Raw genomic sequence first — 19210 nt, forward strand, 5'->3', positions numbered from 1 at the left:
ATTCATTTATGTACCTGAAATCTTCTCCTTGAGGTCATGACCGCTCTGTTGAATTTTCACCAAGTCAGCGTTTTTCGCCTTGATCTCTTCCACCACAGCCTGAGGGGTATTCCAAAAATATGTCAACCATTTTGTGTCAGACGATTTCTCCGCCCACCAGCCTCCACTGGTATATAAACATGCAGTATATGGCACTGTATATAGGTCTGCATACAGAAGAAACGTATAAGAAACATATACATAGATGATGTCCTACCTTGGCTTCCTCCGTACCCTCGGGGAGGTGTAGCATTTCCCTCTCGGCATTGCGTAGCTTGGCCAGGTCCTGCTCCACAGAGATGAGCCATTGCTGCAGGCTGTCCACCCTCTCCTGGAAGAGCTTGGCCCTGGGAAGGATGAGCTCCAGATTGCCCCGCCTGTCAACACCAATACACAACACCCATTACATTACAGCTCAGCCACGCCGCCAACAGCATGATAGCATAGCATAGCATAACATAGCAAAGCAAAGCAAAATAAAACATAACATGACATAGCATAGCAAAGCATAGCATAGCTTAACATGAAGGGAGAGCACCACAGTTCAATGAGCTGACCTGTTCACCGCATCTACCAGTAAGGCCTCCCATTTGTGTCTGAGCGTGGAGAGCTGGACCCTGGCCTGCTCCCCCTCCTCCCCTGGGAAGGCCTCGGCCATATGAGGGCCCTCCAGCATCATGGTCTCCATACTATGCCTCCGGTCCTCCAGGAGACGCTGCAGGAGCTGTGAGATGATAATGGATACTTAGCCATTGCCTTATTGTTGTTATGACCAGGAGTTTTACCTGACCACAGTACCTGACCAGGGAAAACGCCAATTCTTACTCGTTGTCTTTCTGATGGTGAGACTCATAGATATTTTCTCAGTGATAAAAAAAGTAAAAACCTGTGATAAGTCGGGGATGGGCCACTTTGGAACATTCCGTGTAATCTTACAAATGCTTGAAAATAGGCTGCAACTATTGAGAAGTGAAGTGTAAAGCCAGACATGACCTCAAATAGACGTATTAGGAGTTAGGACAACCCCAGCTCAGACGACTCCGGTCTTAGCTGCAGAGAGTCATTGCTACTTGCTAGCCCTGAGAATTTACATTTGGGTATACAGTATGTGCCTTTTCTTGTCTCTCCTGCCTTTGTGTGAGTGCAGTGAAAGCACCATCTCAAGTGTCAGGCCTGCATTGTGAGGAGCCGGGCAGGTTTCACCTCACCCACTGTACTCACAATGGGCGCCGGTTCACACTGAAAGGTGAATGGCTTAAAAAAAAAAAAAAATCCCAGGAATTGTACGAGTGAACCTTCCCTATTCAGCCCTGAATACAAGAGATTTAATAGAATAAAGGGAGCATTTTACTATTTCCATGATCTCAGTGCCATTTTCCATAGATAAAGTGTCCTCATGCGATTGATCAAACATTGTAGTTACTTAGCCGTGGATGCTGTGTGTAAGTTTAGATATTTTGTGTACCGTGTTGTAAATTAAAGTACCAGTCAAATGTTTGGACCCACCTACTCATTCAAGGTTTTTCTTTATTTGGACTATTTTCTACTTTGTAGAATAAAAACGAGGAAGTAACACATGTGGGATCATGTAGTAGACAAAAAAGTGTCAAACAAATCAAAATATATTTTAGATTCTTCAAAGTAGCCACCCTTTGCCTTGGCGACAGCTTTGCACACTCTTGGCGTTCTCTCAACCTGCATCCTTGAGGAAGGCTTTTCCAACAGTCTTGAAGGAGTTCCCACATATACTGAGCACTCGTTGGCTGCTTTTCCTTCACTCTGCGGTCTAACTCATCCCAAACCATCTCAATTGGGTTGAGGTCAGGTGATTGTAGAAGACAGGTCATCTGACGCAGCACTCCATCACTCTAATTCTTGGTCAAATAGCCCTTACACATCCTGGAGGGGTGTTGGGTCATTGTCCTGTGGAAAAACAAATCATAGTCCCACTAAGCGCAAACCAGATGGGATGGCGTATCGCTGCAGAATGCTGTGGTAGCCATGCTGGTTAAGTGTGCCTTGAATTCTAAATAAATCACTGACAGTGTCACCAGCAATGCACCCCCACACCATCACACTTCCTCCTCCATGCTTCACGGCGGGAACCACACATGCGGAGATCATCCGTTCACCTACTCTGGTTCTCACAAAGACACAGCGGTTGGAACAGAAAATATCAAATTTGTCCTCACTAGACCAATGGACAGATTTCCACCAGTCTAATGTCCATTGCTCGTGTTTCTTGGCCCAAGCAAGTCTCGTATTATTATTGGTGTCCTTTAGTAGTGGTTTCTTTGAACCAATCACACAGTCTCCTCTGACCAGTTGATGTTGACATGTGTCTGTTACTTGAACTCTGTGAAGCATTCATTTGGGCTGCAATCTGAGGAGCAGTTAACTCTAATAAACGTATCTTCTGCAGCAAAGGTAACTCTGAGTCTTCCTTTCCTGTGGCGGTCCTTATGAGAGCCAATTTCATCATAGCGCTTTATGGTTTTTGCGACTGCACTTGAAGAAACAAGTTCTTGACATTTTCCTGTATGATGGACCTTCATGTCTTAAAGTAATGATGGACTGTCATTTGTCTTTGCTTATTTTAGCTGTTCTTGCCATAATATGGACTTGGTCTTTTAGCAAATAGGGCTATCTTCTGTATATCACCCCTACTTTGTCACAATACAACTGATTGGCTCAAACGCATTAAGAGGAAAGAAATTCCACAAATGAACTTTTAACAAGGCACACATGTTAATTGAAATGCATTCCATGTGACTACCTCATGAAGCTGGTTAAGAGAATTCCAAGAGTGTGCAAAGCTGTCATCAATGCAAAGGGTGGCTACTTTGAAGGTGTCTTCACTATTATTATACAATGTAGAAAATAGTACAAATCAAGAAAAACCCTTGAATGAGTAGGTGTGTCCAAACGTTTGACTGGTACTGTACCTTCTGCTCTTGCAGCTGTGCTTTCACTACTTTGACCTCTGAAGATGGAGGCTTCTGATTGGCTGTCAGCTCCTCTATCTCACAGACCCAGGTCAACAGTGCTTCCAGGGATTGATGGAACGTTTCAGAATCTGCAAAATCATCTCTCAGAGTCAAGACAGATCTCGTTCCCTGGGGAAAAAGAGAGCATGACACAGCATTAACACTGTTTATAGTAACTCAACCATATGAAAACATGGACACCATGGAACCATTCTGTAATATCAGTGTTACCTTCATACTGTGCAGAGGCAATTGAGATAATGCTAAATAGTAAATCACGTAAAAAAAACAGACCAATGCACTGGATATCTTACCCTCCAACGATCCAAGCTGGAATCTTGGTCTGAACTAGAATGTCCATCACTTTGCAGCTGGGATAGAAATATAAAAGTCAACACAACAGCCGACTTCATTGCGCAATCTACTTCTCTGAAAAAGAGCACCGTCCTGACAAAAATATAACACATTCTGTAGCACATGCTGCTGAAGAGATGTTAAGGAAATTGCAGAGCGGTAAAGATGAAAAGGTGAAGTTCAGGCGTTCAATGAAAGAATGGAATGGAAAGGGGGGAAAAAGGAAAGTCAAATCCTAGTCTACTGTACTGAATAATAATAGACACTTTAGAGAGGCTGTTTGCTGTTGAAGTTATATTGACCTCAGCGAGTTCCTCAGCTGCTCCAGTCAGAACCCTAACAGTCCTGGTGACTATGGGGTCTCCACCCTTCTCTCCAGACGGGTACTCCGTCACCTCCACAATCTCTGTCACAACTGTCTCTGTCACTTCCGTCACCTCCGTGACCTCGCGGGAGGCCAAGGTCTTCCAGGACCAGGGGCTGCCCTCTCTAGAGTCTCTCCTTTGGCTTCCTTCTCTGGAGTCTTTCCTCTGGAGGCTGGCCCTCCTCTCCGCTGAGCCTGGGACTGAGCCAGGCTGGGCTAGAGGGGATCTCCCATAGGGGATCTCTTGGACCACGGCCTTCCTAGTCAGGGTGCTGTTCCTGGAAGTCTTGATGGGGGAGGGGGTGCCTTGAGTACTGGTGGTGGTGACCGTGGGGGCGGGGGAGGGGTTGGTCCTTAGGGGTTTGTCCGAGGGAGGGGTGTTGCTGTGAGACACCTCATCCTCTACCTCATCCTCCTTCGTCCTGTCTGTCACCCTCTCCTCCTCCTCCTCCTCCTCCCTCTCTCTGACCACCTCCTCCCGCCTGGTCTCCCCGTGGTGCGTCAGGGGCGGAGCTTGCCATTCGCGGCGCCGCTGGTAGCACTCTTTCAGGAAGTCCTCGTCGGACCTCACCTGCTTGGACTTCTGGCCCAGGCAGCTGGGCCGGCTGATCAGATTACCCATAACCTTTCAGCCCAGGGGATAGTGAGGTAATAGGCGAGAGTGGGCCCCTCTGCCATGCATGCAGGAGATCCTTCAGATGCCTAGAGTGAGACAAGGGGGCTTGGGGTGAGCATCCAACTGTAAAATCATTCCTCTTTGACCCCCCAAAACAGTTTGATTTATGTTACATGTTTTGTTGATCTCTGATGTTATTGCACCAACTTTGGATAATGCTAAATATCATTATTTACAATGTGCACGACTTGTGAAAGCAATCACTAACTAAAATATGGTGAAAACTACTACAACTGCAGAAAGATATCCATCTCTAACCACGTGCCACCACAGCCACAACCCATTTGTTGAGAGAGAGAGAGAGTAGTACAGTAAAATCAACTGAAGCACAGCAGAGCCAGGGACTCCTGGCTGGCTTACTGTGCAGACAAGCCTAGTTCTTTGTCATACATGCACGGATCTGGGCTCTCTTGGTCTTGGATGGTCTGCACCAGGCACCAGCTAAGACACTCTGGCTATTGAAATGTGTGTGACAGGCCTGTCCACTGAAAGCAGAATGTTCAAGGATACCCACTGTTAGGAAACCCACTGTTGAGCTCTGGCAGGCAGGACCACTATTTAGGAAACTATTTAGCCCATAATCAAATATGACAGGCATAAAAACGCCCCCTCAGTGATGCATAGTCGGGGAATCACAGATAAAAGATGTCTATGATGACACAGGACACCGTTCCGCTTTCTGATCTTCTTGTGATGACCTGACATAACTGCAGAGACACTGGGCTCTAGAAGCATTGTGAACAGGTTGTACTGTACAGAATTGTGAATGGTAATAGCAGCAATATTGCTGCTATGACTGATCACTAACAAATCACATCATCACAACAATTTGGACTGTAAGCCACAGTACAGTCCACCATTTTCAAGTATTAAACATCTTTGCGTGGCTTACAATGCATCCTTTTCCAAGAGTTCATTGGCTAATTCCAACAAAACTGAGTTTTATCCATGACTAGGGACTCAAAGGGTTCAAAGGTGAGTGTATTTGTCCTGGCCTATAGGGGCTGAGGTGGGCCCATCAGGGGCTACCAGGGAGGGGCTCTGCTATACTCGGCTGCGACTGCTTCCTCTGAGGTCAGAGTGGATTAGTGCCTCTGGATCGACAACAGGTCATTCCAGGTCACGGCTGGTCGCAACTGGTCTCGGCTGGTCGGGTCAGATAAAGTGAGGAAGTTGGCTCCAAAAAACCTGCCAAGCGGGTTTTCTGTTTTACTGGCTCGCTGAACCAGAAGACACCAAATTTTACAGTGCCGTCTTTGCTGGCTGTATCCGCTCTTTGTTCTTTGGTTACAATGAATATTCAGTACTCACAGGTTAGGAGCTCGAAACAGTTAGCTGCATGACTAGATTTGGCTGCTCCCTTTGCTGGAGAGAAAACAGCTTGTTCGGCTTGTAGCAGAACACAAACCCCATTGTGCCTCTGTCAGCAGTTTCATGTCATACTGGAATTCTATTCTATTCTATTCATAATTCATAATTCTATTCCGTTCATTCTGCTTCACAGCCATGATCCCCATTATAAACCAGGACGTATCTGTCCTCTATGATATAATAAGGGTGTAGCTGAACTGAACATTTTGATTAGGCCTCTCTCTGTGCATTTTTGTAATTACAGTCTTAATATGCACATGTCTGCAACGCAGATGATTTAGGCCATAGCATGGATCCCAGGGGGAACTCTGTGAATACACAGGATCAGAGAGGAGAGTGGCTCACAGACAAAGCCCCAGCCCAAGATCAATGATTACCCTGTTAGCCTTAATCACATCCTCATATTCTCCAGAGGAGAGTGTCTGTGGCCAGGCGGCTGTGTCCATGTTCAGTAGGTTAACAAACCAAGGCAAAAAGGGTGAGGGTGTGCCATGTCTGACTGGCAATTGCACCTGATGTGCTCCCAAGTGGTGCAGTGGTCTAAAACGTGTAGCCTGGAATTCAAACTGAGACGTCCTGTTTGCCCATTGTTTCACGTCAAAATAGCAGACAATGGAAGCATATCAGGTTGGATCCCAGGCTACCTGAGTGCGCTATCGTAAACTATTCCTATGAGACATACTGTATGTAGCGTGAAGATGCTGTTTGGCATCCTACTGACACACACTTACTACATTAACAGTGAGATGCCATCTGAAAACAAACACAGAGGATGCTAATTACCGCATCAATCCAATCCAAATAAAATCGAATTGTATTTGTCACATGCTTCGTAAACCACAGGGGTGGACTGACAGTGAAACGCTTACTTACGGCCCTTCCCAACAATGCAGAGAGGAAAACTTGAAAAATGACAACACAAAGAATAAATACACAATGAGTAACGCTAACCTTGCGATTTGCAGGGGTACGAGGTCATTGAGGTAGACATGTACATATAGCTTTGAGTAAAGGGACTAAGCAACAGGATAGATAATAAACAGTGGCGGCAGCATATGTGAAGTGTCAAAAGTTAGTGCAAAAAGTGTCAATACAGATAGTCCGGGGTAGCTACTATTATAGCGACCAAACTATCAGTTATGTATTTCAACTCTACTGTACGAGGTAATTGGGTCATTCTAAGAGCCCATCTTCCAGGTCCATCAAAATCTCAAATAATCTGCAAGGACATACTGCAATTTAACTAAGAACTCAAACAACCCAGGCAATCATTCGACAACAGGTTAAATGATACTGTTTTGACACATTTTATTAAGGCCATGTTGCTATATGATACGATTGTGCACAGTAGCTTGTCCTGCGCTAAAGCTGAAGCCAGGCAACCATTTCACCGAACCCATATCTCAGATGACCTGGTCCAATCCACTACTTAACCTCTCTAGAAATGACCCTCAATTTAGACTCTGCCCTTTGTGTGCTCTCAAGGTCCGTCCCTGCAAGACCATTTCCTGATTAATCAAATGTAGAGTCGCAATAAAGGGCTACTCTGCAATATATGAAACATGCAATGAGACCTGAAAGGGCAGTGAAATGTCTGATACTGTTATCTCCATCATTACAAATGGAAATCTATGTATCCTATCACTGATGGACACTAGACAGTTTGAATGTGTGTGCGTTTCTTTTTCGGTGAGTGTCTGTGAGAAACCCACACCTACACCGACATACACTCACACACAAAAGAGAATCTGGTGTTTTTGGCACCATTGTCCCAGAATGTATCCCAAACCCCCAAAATGCATCCATTGACGGACAAAACCAGACCCTTGATTCCATTAACCACAGAATAATAATCATGAATTACAATCTTGGAGCCGCACAAAGACAGGCCAGTCCCAATTCACGGAGGGTCCCTATGTGGTAATCAAGATAGCGGTCTTCTAATTAAAGCCGACAGCTGTGCGTTCACCCGTCACGGGTCTTATCACAGATATTTTTTTTTTTAAAGGTCATCCGTTCGAGACTAAAACACAAACAATTGTAGCAAACTGTTTTGTTGATTTAAACACCTCACATTGCACCTAGGAAATAATATTAAATATCTAATACATTAAACCCAAGATGCAAATTGGCTATGGTAAGACAACATGTGACGGTTGCATCCAATGGTGAAATTGTTTGATATTTTGGTGAATTGCATTTAAAACTGCACATGTTGGTTCTAGCACCACAATGCTATTTTTTTTTAAATCATTCTGATCAAGACTAAATGTAGCAAGGGTCCATAGAATCGTCCCAATTTCACATATCAAACTCACTACTTTCTTCCTGAATCAAATCTGTAAATTAGAATATTCTATCTTGCACATTACCATTATCATGAAGACATTATACTTACAACTGTGTGAAACAATCAAAAATACATATTTCCTATGTGTGGAGTAAAGATAAAAACATACTTCTAGCTTCACATTCACTGTTCAGACTCGGAACTGTCCCTTTGGCCCAATGTGGACCAGTGAACCAATGGCCATAGCCACGTTGCATCATCACATGCTCTTCCAAGCTACAATCACAGAAGAGTAAACTCCTACTGAACTTTTCTTACAAGCCAATCCAGGCCTGGTGGCAGTTTTGGCGGTTTGAGATTTAGGTGACGCACACTTACCCTGGAGCAGAGATGAGGCACAACGGCTAGAGCAAAGGAATTCAGCTAGTCCTCAGTCACCATTCAAAAAGGAGAGAAAAAAATTCCTGCCTTGTTTGAGCATCCTTTGAATTGGCCTCCCTCCCTTCCCAAGAAGTCTCCTCACGCACATACACTCACAACTCACTCAGACATCCTCACATCAAAACACACTCTCTAAACAAAAACACACAAGCCCTGATAACCCATGCTTTCCGTTGCTCACAGCCACAGGCAAACAATGTCCTCCTCTCCCCTCTCACAGCACCCCCTCCTCCCCTCCCACCAGCTCCACTCCACTCCCTCTCTCCTTTGTTGTTAGAGCTCCGATAGAGGAATTCCTTCCTTGTTCACACCACCAATAGGATGATGGTGCACCCGGATCAAGACAATGTATTTTCAACGGCTCAACTAGATTCCCTCGGTTCCCAGCCAGAAAATGGTTATTGCATTGTGATCACACTCTGGTAGATCCATATGACCGCAGGCCAGAGGCTTGTGCTCCTGTGCCAGACAGTTAGACAGCAAAGTGCTTCCCTTACCTTCCTCCTTTCTACCCCCCCCCCCCCCTCGATAGCCCCTCCCTTAGAAGGTTTTATTTGGGCTCTGAAACTCCATGCTGCTTGTGGTGGAAAAAAAAGAGAGAGTGAGAAAAAAGGCTTCTAAAGAGCTCCGGGTCGCCCTCCTGGAAACATTCACATGCCTCCAGCTGCCTCCAGCCCCTTCTCTCTGCCTCTAGCTCACACAGCGCCGGCAGGGGCAAGCAGCGCAAGGCCACAAAAGGAGGGACCTTCACCCACCCACACCCATTCCCCCCATCTCCATTCAGTCAGTGCAGCAGCCTTCACAGCAGCAACAAAGACAGCAAATTACTGTAAAAACATCTCTGATTACTTTTCTCAACTCACTTCCAGACCCATACAACTCCTATGAAAAACAAAGAAGGTAAATGAAGACGAAATTGAGAAAATTGGATGTTGGCAAAAATAGACCTTTCTGACTCCTGGGAAAGCTATGACGGAACCCTGTGGAGGTCATTTATCAAACTACATTTGCATCTAACTAAATCTCAACTATACAATAGCATCTACATGTGATTTGTCTTTTTACATTAACACTGTGTAACCTACTTGATTTATGTCCTATTATATCTATTATAGGGAGACTAAGACTAGGGAAACCAACACCCCAGTTGAATGAAACCAGCTAATCACACACTCATGTGATCACCTGGAGATGATGTGTGTCGTGATCTCCCCTGGGATAAGAGCTGGGAGTACTACTAGCTGTGAGTAAGTGGACAGGTGCAGGGCAGCAGGTGCACTGGAAGCCCTGGAGGACAGGTGCATTTTAGGTCACTCCCTTCAAAGAGGTGTTTATTCCCTGAAGCCCTGAACAACCTAATTTAACATCTCTGTCTGTCTCTCTCTCTCTCCTTATCTTTCTCTCTCCCTCCTCCAATATTCTCTCTCTCTCTCACACACACTCTCAGTCACTCTCTCATGGACACGCGCAAGCCACCTCCCTCTTCTATAATCTACAGTCTTTCAAAATCAAATCAAACTTTATTTGCCACATGCGCCGAATACAACAAGTGTAGACTTTACCGTGAAATTCTTACTTACAAGCCCTTAACCAACAGTGCAATTCAAGAAGAAGAAAATATTTACCATCTAGGCTAAAATAAAAAGTAATAATAAAAAGTAACACAATAACAATAACAATAACTAGGCTATATACAGGGGGCACCGGTACAGAGTCAGTGTGCAGGGGGTGCAGGCTAGTTGAGGTAATCTGTACATGTAGGTGGTGGCGAAGTGACATTGGAATCAATGTCTCTAGAATGATTAGTCAGAGGAGAAAGTGCATGGCAGATGGAACAGGGGGCGAAATATGGACTCTTTCTGTGCAAAGACAGAAGGGGACACGAAATCACATGTCCCTCCCTTTTCACTGTGCCAGGATTAGCTGATTACCAATACACCATCTTTCTATATTGTAAACACAACATGCTTCACACTGATGCCAAGATACTGTCATACCGGTATTGCACGTCTTCATGCGAGATTTAACCTTGCTTAGGCTTATTTTCTCAGGCGTGAATGTTTGTTTATGACAGTGTTACTTGCCACTTTGAAAACAATGAGGGACAAGGAGTAACTGGGAAAGAGGTGATAGCATGAATCACAAAGGAGACTGAAAATGCCCTGGCTGCGAAGGAAAAGGGAATTCAATAGCGTGACCCCCACGGGGTCAAGTTATTTAACCCTGTGACTACTCCATCCCTGTGTGTCCTAAGTTATACTAGCCTCACATATTAGGACCTCCCATACTTTACCTTCTCCGTCCCAGAGATCTGAACCTGCAGGCAATGACAGAAATGCACGGACATCTGCAACCGACAGTTCAGAGAGATTGATACTCTCGGCAGACAAGATCAAGCTTTCGAAATAGTAGCAATACTCCAGACAAGGGTTTGGTTGGTCCCATAAGAGAGCAGCAGTGTCTTCAGCTGTTGAACGAAGAGCAAGTGTGCCGGCCCTCCTCCTTCTTCCTGAGTGGGTCTGGCATGGATGAGACCCCGGTATGCCAGTTACACTGTTCTAAACCCACAACACCTGGTCCTGGTTTTCAGCTAGCTCCAAATCCTCTTCGAAATAATTGAAACGTTTCACCAAACCCGCTCTCCCTTTCCATCTCACACCATGGCCTTAACCACACGTAACCCCCGTTCCAAAAGACTGGCTGGTGTACAGTAGTTGAAGAAGCACTGGAACACTGGCTATCAATGGGGCTACGAAGCAACACACCATTAATAGGCTGGGCAGCCAAGCAATTGATAATTTCCCAGTTTCTCTACCATTAACCTCCCATCTGCCCCCTATGCTGTATGTAAGACTGGGAAGTGTAGGTTCTGATATGGGGGATATAGGGGCCTGACAGAACACGATTCCAAATTGGTTGCAAATGGGGCCAAATTTGATCACAGAGCCCATGTGCCAGAAGACCTGAGAGCACTAAAGTAGATTAATCCTGCTGGCTGCCTGGCATGTCCCCCCTTCTCCTCCACAACCTTCCTTCTCTTCCCTCTCTGCTCTGCCTTCAAATTAAACAAGACCTCAGTGGATCCTCTATGGCTCCAGTAGCCTATGTGGTAATTAGCACTTTGGCAGCCACACCCACCCCTCAGATAGGGAGCCCTCTTCATGAGGAAATGAAAAAGGGGTCCCTTTTATGGGTCAAAACTAAAGCACCATTCAACACCATTACACACTCACGCATGCACGCACGCACATGCACACGCGCACACGCACATGCACGCAGGCAGGCAGGCAGGCACACACACACACACACACACACACACACACACACACACACACTTCCATGAAATGTGTGGATTTGGGTGAAAATGAGTTAGGGGCTTCCCTGGGGTGCCTGGATACTGGAAATCTTAGTCACAGGGTGGAGGGATTCAACAACAAAATCAACGACCCAACCCCCTTATGTGATTGGTCTGTTCACAGGAAGATTCGATTGAAAGCTTCCGCAACAAGTAAAGAGTCAGAACATAAAAGAAGCCGCTACATTGTCAATAACCTTTCAGTAATTCCGATGCAAAGGTTGATGACAACAAATGTAAAAGAAACACAAAAACACAAACAATCCCAGGACCAGAAAGAAGTGGATAACCACAATTCAAAACATGATGAAAACACGCACACACATACACACCACCGCACACACAATCCCTCCCCTCCTTATCTTTACCACTTGGTGATTCACAGCAATCAACACCAACGCATCTTCCCAAGTCATTATCTGCCGTCATCAGAGAGAGGGGCTTCTGTTTTCCCACTGTCATCAAGACAGAGGAGAGGAGAATAGGCTGCTATCTCTCACCCCTCTTCCTGGTCTGTTTACAGGTTATGTATGCAGGGCGTATTTGAGATGCAGACTCTGCAGTGGACCAAGGGAAATTAGAGACCTTTAGAGATAGAGGGACACAGACACTCTTTATCCAGCAGTTCTCTCAATAGCGGGGGGGACGGAACAAAGAGAGGAACTTTTGGCCTTAATACGTCCCTCTGAATGGAGAGATCGCTTTTCTGACTTTTGAATGACGCAAACGCAGCACTTCCTACACAGTGCCATCACTTCAAGTCATGTTCAACAGGTGGAACATTCAGCGTAAACTTCTAGGCCGAATTTTTATTTTAAAACGCATCAAATTTCTGCTTCACAGCTGTTTATGAATCGCCTTCACTTGGTTTATGGAGGCTGTCAGGCTGTATGGAGAAACAAGGTGCCGTTCAACAGCCACGGAATTGAAATCAAATGTCCCAAAGTGGAGTGAAACAGTGAAGTCGTTCAAAAGTCAAATGTCAAATTTTCCATTGCAAAACATTTTGCTACAGTATGTTCTAATGAACATGGCTCCCACTGTCAGAGCATGTGTAAAGGAGCAGGTGTGTCTCTCTCCTGTGTATTGTTGGCGTGTTGGGGGAAGTTGTGTTGTGTCTCATTCATGCAGTTCGCCCAGCTAACGAACGAGTTCCCACAGACCAGACTGAAAGCAGCAGTGGTGCAGACTAGCAGCATTAACATGACAAAAGGCTTATGGAGGGGTGCACTGTGATAAAGGCACAGTGCTGATAAAAGACTACCTGCATTTAACCCCATGCTCACTGGGAGAGGCACATGAGCCCCCCCCCCCCCCCCCCCACACACACACACACACCCTCAGCTCACCACTGAACATAGGGGTCTACCTTATAGCTCATTTAAAAAAATCTGAAACACTGACTCCTTTAAGTTGAGTCATGCATGTGTCATACACACATTTCTGAGTCACACGTACAAAACAAAGTGTGACGATGGCATCATAATGCGAAAGTATTTCGCAATTGAAGACTAGAGAAAAACAATTAGCTTTGGCTTGATGGATAAGTTCACCCGAAGGTCATGTGTATTTATCCAGTTTAAACCCGGATTATAAGATGAAATAATTCAGTTGTTACGCCAGTTAGCGTTATAATCAATGAATCAATCAAACAAACTGTCACGACTTCCGCCGAAGTTGGCTCCCCTGCCTGTTCGGGCGGTGCTCGGCGGTCGTCGTCACCGTCCTACTATCCGCCACCGATCCCTCTTTCGTTTGTCTGTTTGTTTTGTCTTATTAGTTTCACCTGTGTTTCTGTTGTTTGGTTTAATTAGCTTCCCTATATTTAGTACGTAGACCCGCCCTTATTTTGTGCGGGATTGTCTTTATGTTTAGGTAGTGGTGGATTTTCTTTTCTTTAACATGGCACCCTGTATTTGTTGGGCTTATTATTTTGTTGTGCCTGAGTAAAGCACTTAACCTCAGTGGAACTCTCTCTGCGTCTGATTCCTGCACCCACCCAGTCCCGCGTGACACAAACAATTAGGACAATGGAACTTTTAGTAACACTAAATGTACCAAAACCTATCAATCACAATAAGGTGCTCCTTTCCCCCTGAGGTAACACAGTGCTCACAACCACACAAAAAATAAACACAAAGAAGACAAAAAGGCTAAAGGAATGCAGAGAGGAGCGACATGTTGCTGAAACACACAGTATGGAGATTGATTCAATCAGTGTTCATGTTGTAAAGAGTCTCGGTGTGCTCTTCAGTCTGGTCATATTGATGTTTCATGCTAGTCCGCTTTAAATCTGTGGATTGGGCTAGTTATCGGAGTCGAGGCCCTTGTTCATTATCCTAAGTCTAAAAGAACACGGTTACTGTTTGTGATATAAAATATCACCCTTCAAGACACACTAATTATTGTGCAACGCTGATTGTCCGCCACTAACAGATAAAAAAGACTAATGGCTGGGGGAAACACAACAAATGCCTTTATGGCCAGACCACAGGACTCGGTAAGATCCTGTTTTTCTTTCCTTCTTTTCTCTCCGTCCTCATCCTCCAATCTGAGTCTAATGTCCTTTTCAGTCTGTTCGCTCATGTGTGCAGTGGGCCTCCACTGCTGAGCGTCTCTCCAGCCTCCCTGTCCCAGCACAGCACAAAAGAGCTTGCCTGCCTGCCCCTCTCCCCAAAGGAAACTTGCTGCAGGACACGGAGGAGCTAAGACCACCACCTCGATCTCCGCTTGAGTCCGTCTGGCTCTAGATTCTTCTCTCTCACTGATTCCCTTGCTCTTTTTCCTTCTGTCTGAAGTCATACGCCTGTATGTGTAATGTGTCTCCCTCTTCTGACTCTTGCTCTGTTGTTTGTACAGTTTTTCTCTCGTTCTCTGTTTAGTGGTATCATGCCAGCCCCCTGGGTGGGAGAGCATTTATTTCTCTGGGGCTTAGGGCATATTATTCGATAGTGATGCTCAGCCCAGCGCCATGGCGTATTACACAATAGGGGCCAGTCTCAAATCACTGTTTTTCTTTGAAATCTTCTTTGGATTTCTCCCAGCCCAAACAATTACCGTTAGACCAACAAGTTGCATCATGGGGGATGGGTATTGTCCTGTCTTCTAGCATCCTGTGAATGGATAATATATCAACATTGTTCCAGCCGCCTCTCCATCAGTGTATTTTACTCTGTGTAATTGGATGCGCAGCAACAGAGGATGGAGGACGATGTACGTCTTTAATGGTTCAGTGGATATCCATTGATGATGATGGCAATAGATTGATAGCCTCATTCAGCAGATCTCACTACAAGGATGTTGCTTTACTAAATATGCCAAGGCCCTGTTCATTCTACTGTTAACTGCGTAATGTGCACTAAACCTCAGAGAATAATTTTACGGAGGGAAAAGACTGATGTTTAGCAATGTTGACATAAAATGTATTTTTCATATGTATAAAACAAATGACATTCAAGCTGTAGGTTAAATAGGTGAATGAGAGAAAGGTAAGGAAACGAGCAACTCAACAACCCAACTGACCGTATGGTCCATAGGAGGTAGCCTCATCTCCATGCTCTTCAGCCAGTGTCGCAGGGCTCGGATTTGACCTCTGAACTCCCCCTGCCATTGGCTCCACTCCTCTGACTCCCTCCTGGAAGCATACAAGCCCCACAAAGCTTGTGTCAATATCACTATTCATCTCATACATTTGAAGTCGGAAGTTTATATACACTTAGGTTGGACTCATTAAAACTCGTTTTTCAACCACTCCACAAATTTCTTGTTAACAAACTAGTTTTGCCAAGTCGGTTAGGACATCTACTTTGTGCATTACACAAGTCATTTTTCCAACAAATGTCAAGTTTAACGGTGATGTGAAAAACCGATGTCAAAGCTGACGTGCATACCAATATAACACACAGTGCCGTTCAAAAGTTTGGGGTCACTTAGAAAGGTCCTTGTTTTTGAAAGAAAAGCACATTTTATGTCCATTAAAATAATATCAAATTGATCAGAAATACCGTGTAGACATTGTTAATGTTGTAAAATACACATAGGGTGACAATAAATGTGGCTCAATTCACAGTTGTTTCAGAGTCCCGCAATAAGAGCTACGACACTAATGTTCTCTGACTGTCACTGAGTAGACTGATACCCCATGTCATTGATCCACAATCCATAGGTAAGGCTGTACAGTGAAGTAAGTATGCTCCCAATGCAATTTTAAAGTATAAAACATTCAGTGTGATTTTAACAGAGTTTTGTCAAATTAACAAATTATTGTCTTTTGTTGATTTTATTTAACAACATTCCAACCTCGTTTAGCATGATCTATTCAATTATGGTATAATTCTACTATTTGTATTCACCTGCGTCACTGTCAATGACATACGTTTATTTTGAGGGCTAACCGCAAAGTCCACTATTGTGCCTAATCCTTATTGTGGCTAGCTTCACATAGATGGGTCCGAACACCATTAATTAAATAACAACTGTTTTATAAATTAGGGTTATTTTAGATGATGGCACCTAGCTATATAGTTAGTTAGATAATGATTGCTACTGAAACAGATAATGTAGTTTTGCTATGTTTTTCGGGAAGAACATTGTTTGCATCCATGAGCTAGCTAGCTTTTTTTTATGACCAGCACTGTAGGTTATTTTAGATGATGACACCTAGCTATATAGTTAGTTAGATAATGATTGCTACTGAAACAGATAATGTAGTTTTGCTATGTTTTTCGGGAAGAACATTGTTTGCATCCATGAGCTAGCTAGCTTTTTTTTATGACCAGCACTGTAGGTGCGCAAGACTTTACCAGCATCATAGCATACGTATCGATGAATCGTTGTGACACATGAAATACGAGTGATAGCGTAATCAATGTGTAATAACTACGCATAAAAAAGTATGGACGCGTTAAATTATTATGTGACGTGCAGTCACATTCAAGTCCTGATTGGTCAACAAGCTTTTTGACACGTCAAATAGTGTTATGTGATGTGTATATTTTTTGACATGCAAAAATACCCAAACGGCGTTCCATAGAAATCCTGGTTGAGAATGAAACGACTGAACAAATGAACAATGAAAAAGCACAACAAGTATGTGAAATAAATATGTTTTGATTATGTTTTACTGGTAATGGGGACATACGTAAATGCCAACAAAATAACTTTTTGGGCAGTGTGGTGTGTGTGTAACCTTTATTTAACTAGGCAAATCAGTTAAGAACAAATTCTTATTTACAATGAAGGCCTACCCCGGTCAAACCCGGACGACGCTGGGCCAATTGTGCGCAGCCCTATTGGACTCCCAAGCATGGCCGGCTGTGATACAGACTGGATTCGAACCAGGGACTGTAGTGATGCCTTTTGCACTGTACTGCAGTGCCTTAGACTGATGTGTCCATACTGTATGTGTGTGTTAACTATGTAACTGTACTAGAATGCTTTAAAGGCTGCAAACATTTTAAATATTGGTTATCAGTAACAAGTTTTTTTGGCAAGGAAAATATTGGATATCGGTATCTGCCAAAAATGCTATATCGGTGCATCCCTAGCATTTACCCATACCCAGAGCTTGGTTCCTTGGATGTGGGTGTTGCCAATCCATACACACTTTCCTCCTGAAACAGACAACAAAAATAAGAATACATCAGAGATGATTAATTTGTGTATCCTTTCACTCAATATACAGTATAATACAATGAATTGGTAGTGATCAGGACACTGAGTTTGCCCTCCTCGATACATTAGTATAGTACTAGCAAAGTTCAAATTCAGGTATTTCGTTTTACTGCTCCGTACTGGTAGGTCTGTTACAGCCCTGTCTTCCCAAAGCACTGCCTCATCCCATTCTCAGATGTCTTACCTCCTCGTCACCTCTCTCTGGGAGGGGTGGGAGGGACAGGGTCAGTGAAGGGTAGTCAAGGCAGTCATTAGAGGTATTCTGGCAGGTAGACGGCCCATCTCTCATATTGGCTGGATCTTCCATCAATGTCAAAGGCTAACATTAGCATAGAAAGAAACACACGTAGACATATAGATAGACCAAAGAGCACAACTTCCACACCCTTCCACACAGACTGTATATCTAAGTCTCTAATAACGTTCTCCAAGTCGCTGACAGAAAATGTATCCATGAAATTAAGTTGGTAGCTAAATCGTGAATGAGGGGTTGAGGGTTCATTGTTTGCTTGTATTCCAATACCTCTGATTCCAAGAGTACATGAGTTGAAATGACTTGCAAGTCAAACTAATAGTGCCCTCATAATGGTGGAATTAAATAATGCAGACAGTAGTGCTTGTAGACAGCAAGTAGAGGGCATTAAAGACACTACTTCATTCACCTATAATGATTCTACTATGGTATACTGTAACAGTGGTGTAAAGTACTTATATTGGTTCTGTACTCTAGCACTTTGAGTTTGAATGGATACAATAAGGGTGAAATGCAGACTGTCAGCTTTAATTTGAGGGTATTTTCATACATATCGGATGAACCGTTCAGAAATTATAGAAGCTTTTGTACATAGTCCCTCCCATTTTCAGGCATCAAAAACATTGGACAGTTTAACAATGCAGAAAAAAAGTCATTTTCATGCAATGACTGCTTGAAGTCTGCGATGCATCGACATCACCAGACGCTGGGTATCTTCCCTGGTGATGCTATGCCAAGCCTGTACTGCAGCCATCTTCAGTTCCTGCTTGTTTCGGGGACTTATTGCCTTAAAAACCCCTTCATTGCTCTAGCAGTATGTTTAGGGTAATTGTCTTTTTGTATGATGAAGTGCCATCCAATGAGTTTGGAGGCATTTGGTTTTATCTGAGCAGATAAAATATTTCTGTAGACTTCAAAATTCATTGTTCTACTTCTGTCTGCAGTCACATCATCGATGAAGACAAGTGAGCCTGTTCCACTGGCAGCCATACAGGCCCAAGCCATAACACCCCCTCCACCATGTTTCACGGATGAGGTGGTATGCTTTGGATCACGGGCATGTCTTTTTTTCTCTCCACACTTTCCTCTTTCCATCACTCTGGTACATGTTAATCTTTGTCTCATCTGTCCACAATACTTTTTTCCAGAACTCTTGGGGCTCTTTTAGGTGCTTTTTAGCAAACTGTAATCTGGCCTTTCTGTTCTTCAGGCTTATCAGTGGTTTGCATCTTGTAGTGTATCCTCTGTAGTCCTGCTGGTGTAGTCTTCTACGTATGGTTGACTTTGACACATCTACACCTGCATCCAGGAGAGTGTTTTGATCTGTTGGGCTGTTTTCAGGCGTGTTTTCTTCACCATAGAGAGTATTCTCCGGTCATCCACTACAGTGATCTTCCTCAGTCTACC

The 19210-nt window shown here is 44.1% G+C and overlaps 1 protein-coding gene across 2 annotated transcripts in view; it reads right to left on the bottom strand.

Moving 5' to 3' along the window:
* LOC109903940 (microtubule-actin cross-linking factor 1) overlaps positions 1–18290 on the bottom strand; it is a 42588-nt gene extending 24298 nt beyond the window's left edge. Inside the window, exons 1-8 of one of the 2 annotated variants that reach the window (XM_031792204.1) lie at positions 17735–18290; positions 17437–17489; positions 15400–15511; positions 3341–3397; positions 2985–3155; positions 597–763; positions 257–416; positions 15–99 (exon numbers count right to left, since the gene is read on the bottom strand). In XM_031792204.1, the coding sequence (XP_031648064.1) occupies positions 15–99; positions 257–416; positions 597–763; positions 2985–3155; positions 3341–3397; positions 15400–15511; positions 17437–17489; positions 17735–17857 (928 nt within the window). In that variant the 5' untranslated portion in view covers positions 17858–18290. Of the gene's footprint in view, positions 1–14; positions 100–256; positions 417–596; positions 764–2984; positions 3156–3340; positions 3398–3682; positions 4447–8459; positions 8970–15399; positions 15512–17436; positions 17490–17734 lie in introns of those variants that run through there. The other variant, XM_020500969.2, reaches the window with a different exon arrangement.
* Positions 18291–19210: the final 920 nt, after the last annotated feature.

The sequence above is a fragment of the Oncorhynchus kisutch genome, linkage group LG2 (assembly GCF_002021735.2).
Source record: "Oncorhynchus kisutch isolate 150728-3 linkage group LG2, Okis_V2, whole genome shotgun sequence".
Taxonomy (NCBI): domain Eukaryota; kingdom Metazoa; phylum Chordata; class Actinopteri; order Salmoniformes; family Salmonidae; genus Oncorhynchus; species Oncorhynchus kisutch.